At 32.9% G+C, this 7363-nt stretch overlaps 1 protein-coding gene across 1 annotated transcript; it reads right to left on the reverse strand.

Annotated features, from left to right (window-relative positions):
- LOC104720391 (replication protein A 70 kDa DNA-binding subunit C-like) lies at window positions 2163-4299 on the reverse strand. Its single transcript, XM_019230736.1, has 9 exons — window positions 4219-4299; window positions 3759-4026; window positions 3592-3688; window positions 3393-3517; window positions 3216-3300; window positions 3069-3135; window positions 2545-2592; window positions 2283-2441; window positions 2163-2192 (listed from the first exon to the last, which is right to left on the reverse strand). The coding sequence occupies exons 1-9, from the start codon at window positions 4297-4299 to the stop codon at window positions 2163-2165; spliced, it is 960 nt and encodes a 319-aa protein (XP_019086281.1).

Consider the following 7363-nt stretch of genomic DNA (forward strand, 5'->3'; position numbering starts at 1 on the left):
AAATTAGATTCAAAGAAAAACGTTTTTACATCAAGTGCATCAGTGTGATCGATAGTTTGAGGAAAACATGTGTACAATGCTTAAACCGTAAGATGTAAAAGATGATCATATTTGGCGGGTAGCAAGCCAAGTAAGCAGTCCATCCTTGTATCATTGATCCCCAAGGAGTTGATTGCTAGCAATTGATTTCGGATCTGGCGATCCGTCCAAACTATGAGTTGAGCTGGTGTTCTAGGAGATGACCCATGGCGGCGATCATTTCTTTCTCGCCACAGTGTGTGCACCAGAATCTGCTGAGTATATTTGGCTAAAAAGGCATCAACGCGTTTGAGACCGTGGGAAGAGATGTAAGCAATAATGGTCAGCCAATCCGTTGAGAATCGTGCCTTATAGATGTGAGAAGCAAGTCTTGTCCAAACCTCTGCAGAGTAAGCACAGGAGAAAATTAGATGATCTCGTGTTTCAACAGCAGTGTTGCAGAGCACACATGTTGCATCAACACCGCTGTTCCAACTCTGCATCCGGTCGCCTGTAGAAAGGCGATTTTGAACAGCGAGCCAGACTGTGAACGAGTATTTAGGAGTGGCGTGAGTGAACCAGACCGCGGTGTGCCAAGAAACGGAGTTCAAAATCTGTCGAGTATTTTGCCAAGTATCCCTAGTAGAGAAACTGTATCGATACTCATCCCTTTTTCCCCTCCATAGTGCTACATCTTTACCAGTCTTCCGTTGAGTCCATTGGTTATCCAAAACCTCCTCCATTTCATTGAGGTAATCGACACGGTGCCTCAAGAACTGTGGCTGTACGGCTAATCCCCATATCAATACACCCTCTATCTCCACCAATGTCCACTAAATGTCCCATTCTGGACCAGTTATCATACCAAAAAGAAGTATCAGCACCATCGTGAACATCCACCCGACATAAGGATTGACCAACTTCTCTGCATTTAAGGATTTTCCTCCACATCCATGAACCAGACGGATTACTATCCTTCAGTCCCCAAACAGTGCCCCGTTTAAGAAGATATGTTCTCACCCATCGAACCCACAAAGAGTCTCCTCCAGAAATTATCCGCCAGAGCAATTTCAAACATCACACAACATTTGTTTCTCTAAGAGAGCGTAGTCCCAGACCACCTTCTTGTTTCGGTTTACAAATAGATTCCCACGCCACCTTAGCTTTACTTGAGTTCATATCAGAGCCGGACCAGAGATACGCAGAGCATAACTTATCAACCTCATTTAGACATTCCTGAGGTAACCGGTAAGCAGACATCCAAAAGCTACAAATACTAAGATTCAGTCGTCCTGCATAAGAAAGATACCTTGCAGTCCAAGAACCAATCTTCTTTTTAACATGATCAATGAGCGGAAGATAGTCTGCCGCAGCTAACCTTTTGGTAACCAGAGGAAAACCAATGTACCGAACCGGGAGAGTACCCACACCTAGGGGAAACCGTTCAACAATCGCCTGAGTAACCGTGTTAGTGACACCAGCCAAATAAATTGTGGATTTCTCCATACTGATTTTCAATCCTGAAAATTTACCAAACTCCTCGAAAACACTCATCAGCCCTTCAATAGAGCGTATCCTACCATCTGAGAAAAGCATTAAATCATCTGCAAAACTGAGATGAGTGAGACCAATGTTCTTACATCTAGGGTGGTATCCAAATTTTTGTTGACCTGCTGCTTTGTCCAACATTTTTTAGAGGACATCCATGGTGATGACAAAAAGATAAGGAGATAGAGAGCATCCCTGCCTCAACCCACGAGAACTCTGGAAGTCGCCAACCAAGTCACCATTAACTTGCACAGAAAAAAGATGCAGTCGTAACACAGAGCATGAGCCAGTGAACATACTCCTCAGGAAAGTCCATAACGGTGAGAACATGACGTAGAAAGGACCATTGGACCGAATCGAATGCTTTGGAAATGTCAATTTTAATGGCACAACGGCTGGAAAGAGAGTCTTTGTGATAATCCTTTACAAGCTCAGTAGCTAGAAGGACATTCTCGATAAGCAAACGATCTTGAACAAAGGCAGATTAGTTGGCAGCAATGAATTTTGGCAAAATACATTTCAGTCTGTTTGCTAAGATTTTGGAGATAACCTTATATAAAACATTGCAGCAAGAGATTGGACGATAATCCTTCATTTCAATTATCATTAACCTTTCTGTAAGTTTCCTAGCAACTTTATTAAGGATAAGCACATAATGGAATTATAGTAATTAATTTAATCATCTGATAGACTACATTATTAATTTAATATGTTACCTTGACAAACTGGTTTACCATATCCTCTTTTTCCCAAAACTTTTCAACAACATAAGAACCCTTGTCACTCTTCAAATTATTAATGGTGATAGAAATCTTAAAGAGCATGGTCTTCCCGATTAGAGCAGAAAGAGAAACGAACATGATGTTAAGATCGTCCTGACCATTGTTTCAAATTTGTAAGAAAAGCGCATGTTACTATAGATTCCTAGAAAATATATATTCTGGTAGAAAGTACATTATCTATCCTGATAGAACGTACCTCGGCTATTTGGGAAACCAATTCATCATCCTTTTTACCAACAAAAAGCTGGGCTAGACCATAAAAAAAAGCAGCTTAATCTTTGGAGAAGTTCCATAAGAAACGTGTAGTATGAGTTTATACCTAAAAGACATAGAAGCAATCAAATGATCAACATATTCGCATGAATACAATTCTAATCATATTAAATAATACATACTTGTAAAGAACTTCTTTGACATCATCATCGCAAACACCACAACTATATAGACATTTTTTTCCCTTGACAGACTCTAGTTGATATGGTTGAACCTTCTTTCTACATTCTTTGTATGCAATGTAATACCACTTAGGCACTGTCTCGACCGAACATATTGTTCCAATTGTCACACATGTACGAACCTATATATACAATCATGATTACTATTTTGTAATTGTCATTATTTTGAACGTTGTGTTTAGATTAACAATACCTCTAGTGAATATAGGATGTCGTCGATAGTCTTCTTTTCATTTTTCATGAGAAACTCCTCATACAAAGTTACCTTTGGCTGTCTATTCTTTGCTTCATCCTCATTTTGAACCAACTCAACAACGCTAGTGTTTGGCATCCTTTAAGAAAATAAAAGATAAGAATGTGAATACGTTTAGACATGTCTAGCGTCTAATTGATAATTAAGAAAACTAAATACATTTGTCGGAATTTTTTGACTTCGGGAATTGATGGATTTAAGTGAATATATGTGGTGTTGAATGCGTTTGATACATTGTAATTGCCTGTGAAATAATTTTTAAATTTATCAAGAAGATGTTAATTCAACTAATTAAATCAGAGAACAGTAAACAACTAAATATCATTTAAAAATTACCTTTCCACTCTTTCAAACATGCAAATCTAATCACACACACAACAACCGAGTTTTCGTGTTCTTTTATAGAAGCTTCAAAAGTTCTAGCAAGATCACCCCATATCGTACAACTTAATCGGTCACCACTGTAAAGACAAAGTTCAAGTTAGTTTCCGCTATAAAATATTTGTAGTTTGTTTTTAATTTTTAAAAAACAGACCTTAAATCTTGTAAGTCAAAACTTATCTTCACATTTTCCTTTCCCTTAGTTTTAACGTTATCAAGAGAATCAACACCAGCAATTTGGCCCACCACATCTTTAAAACATAACAATATTAGTTACTAATCAGTAACTGAGTATATATATACATGAGTTTCACAACTTACCAAACAATACTTGTTTATCTATTTTTCCAGCCAAGATAGTTGAAAATTCTTGAAAGTATTTTTCAGGTACTCGTACCGAAAAATCATCACATGGTTTAAATGTGGTGGTTCTATAGAACACCATCTTAAATCCCAAAGCACTTGTCCTGTAATCACCGTCATAATCAACCAAACTGAAAGTATCGATTATCTTCGATTCACCAACATTGATTTGGTTATGAAATTTCTTCACCAATGCATCCTCAATAGACGCGTGAACTCTTGTTCCCTTAAATTTAAAGCAGTCGTCAATACGTTTGAATCAAAATCGATATTAAGGTGTAGGAAAGCTTTAATAAACTTTTTCAATTATTGTTAACAACTTTTTATGTAATAAACTTGAATTAATCGAAACAAACCTACCCATCGACTAAAACCATCTTCAGTGATTTGAATGCTTTCCAAATCTTATCACACGAACCCTGATCTTGTAGTGATCCAGAGCAGGATTGATCTCGTTAATGTTAACATAGGGAGAAATAATGATTTGTTTGGAGGCCATAATGAATATTTTGATTTTTAAAAAAGGACGGTCGAATTGTACACAATGTTCTAATGTGTATCACTATATATAGAGTATCCAATTCCTAATTTTTACATATATATTGAATATGATAATATTGAATTTTGTAATTATCTTCCTTTTTGAATTATCATAATAATTATCATATTTAAATTATGTCAATATAACATTTTCAGACGATAAGAATACAAATTAACGGATTTTTTACTTTTAAGATAATTGTTATATTTAATTAACATTTTTGTAAGTATATTATGATAATAATGTAAACTTGCTTCTTTTAAAAAAATATATATATATGTTCATCGTCCCTTATAATGGAAAGTTAATAATTCGACTCTTTAAGATTATAGTAATATGAATATAAGTGTTAATTAATATTTTCCAAATTACGTTTCCGGTATTCTATAATAATTGTGTAAATTGAATATAAATATATTCGCTCAAGAAATTATTTTTATATTATATTAATTTAGTAAGTAGATATTATGGACTTTAATAATTTTATCTTACAATATTATTTCCTAAAAGTATGTAACTACCCTTATAGTTAGTTAGGAATGCAATGAAATAAATTTTGATCATGCTTTCGTTATGTAGATGATCATTCATATATAGAATATCTATTTATGAATAATATAAATAAAATATTTAGTCAAATTTGTAAATATGGAATTTTATATGTATAAATAAATATGTGACATTTTATATGTATAAATAATATTTGTAAATCTTATATCAAACCGAACACCATAAAGTTTTTAATTATTGAATAATCGTATATCAAATCTAGAAGACAATAAACTTTAAAATTATAAAAAAAAATCAAGATTCTATATCAATAAAAAGCCCATAAACTTCAAAACTATTAAAATCAGGATTCCATATAATCAAAGGCATCTCTCATCTGTGTGACATGCGGACATGGAGGATTTATCATCACTCTCGTACAATTATACACCATGGTTACCATGATTGAATTTATACGAAGCAAAATGTAGTCTATTATATTAAACCATTTAAATTGATGTAACTATAACTAAACATATAGATATAGAATTATACTAACCTTGTTTTCTCTCAATTTTGCAAAACGTATGACACATATGATATCATCAACACAATGTATCCAATCATTAAAGAAATCGTTCGCATAAGGTTTTGGTAATCGGCACGACAATCGATCACCCCTACATTAAGATTTTTAGAATGTAGTCAAAGTGTCACCAAATAATTTTAGATTAATGAATTTAAATAACATACTCAATATTTTCCAAATCAAGAACAACTCATTCCATTCTTTGTCGGAGGACCTTCCTCAAAGTGATTTCCAGCCCGCAGTACTCTTCCGATCATATCTACCTAAATTATAAATTTACAACCAACTTAGTTATTATATTACCAACACAATAAGCAGAGTCTAAATAACCACTTTTGATATCATTAAATGATACAAAAGAGAAGAATTGATTTGAAAACAAAGCAGCAATCTTTCTAAACCATGTTATGGTTCTCCAATGTATCATAAAACAATGATCAGTTGGTCTAAAATTCCCGATAACTCTGCTTAGTGAGAAACTTACCAAGATTATCCACTCTCCTTCTTAATTGTTTAAAAACCGTCGCGAAATCTAGGATCTATCAAAGCGTGTATTTTTTGACCCTGCGAGAATTTTTTATTAATATGTAAAAGAACAGCCTAAATTATGAAATCTCTATCGTATAAAAATACCTTTTCATCAACCAAGATCAAATCAGACGAATTGTAGAGAGGATGAACACACTCAAATTTCCTTAGAATCTTTACTCTAAGTTTTCACTCATGAATGAAAGGATTCAAGTCGTTCAAATCAACAAAATAGTTTTTTTTCCCGATTCTATTCTTTATAGCATTAGAAAGTAGATTAGCCATGATAGCATAAACTGGATTGAAACGAAAAGTAAAGTCTAAGTTCTTAAAGTAATTATTTTTATGTGTAGAGTTTAGCATGTATTAAAAGTGTATAAATATATAGATTTATCTTCTTTTTTTTTTGGAAATTTTTTTCAAGAGATAATGTCAATAAGTATAATAATTATATCATCGAAAATACTTTAATGGTATTTTTTCAATTATTTTAAATTCGATTATCATAGTTGTCCGTATATATTTTTATTAACATTTTCTTGGTATTCAATAATCATAGTTTACTCTTTGTTCATTTTTTTATCGATATTGAGATATTTTCAATATCTTTTTAGATTTTATCAGTTTAATTTTACAATTCTACCATCATAAAATATATTTTTAACCAAAGCTAATATTACATATATTTCAAACTTTCCTTAATAACGGAATACAGCATATTCCTTTTTCCCATAATATATAGTGGTAGTAGTGTTATATATATTAATAGTAATGATATACATAATACTATATTAATACTTTAATTAAAGATTAAGTTAAAAATAAGTTCAAATTCAAGACATAATAAAACACAAATACGCATTTCAAAGTAACAACAGCGTGTTATCGAAAATTTTAAATCAACCATAGACGTGATAAAACAATAGAAAACATAGGGATATTCTCACTTCCGGTTGCTTGAACAGCATTTCTGGTTGCTTGAACAGCATGCTTCCTCTGAACAATCTTCATCATATGATTCATCGTCATGCCAGTGACTGAAATAAATAATAGAATTAGGTTTTTAAACTCATTTATCTATTACACTAAATTTATACAATTTAATAGATTTAAAACATTACAGTAGACCGCCCGTTTTCATTCCAGCAATTTCATCTTCAAGTATAACTTTCGAACATCGTATTTGAGACATCAAACATTCGTTACCTATGAAAGTATAAGTTAAGTTATAAATAAAATGATAATTTCATGCGATAAATAAGTGTTATAACTAGGAAGTTATTATACAGTACCTTCGAAAACAGAGATCCTCCAAAACAAAAGGGTACACATTACTGGTTCATTACAATAGGTTGGAGAAGAAACAATTTTCTCCCATTCCTTAATAAATTCATCACAAGCCCCCCCCCCCCCCCC

This window comes from Camelina sativa, chromosome 10 (assembly GCF_000633955.1).
Source record: "Camelina sativa cultivar DH55 chromosome 10, Cs, whole genome shotgun sequence".
NCBI lineage: Eukaryota > Viridiplantae > Streptophyta > Magnoliopsida > Brassicales > Brassicaceae > Camelina > Camelina sativa.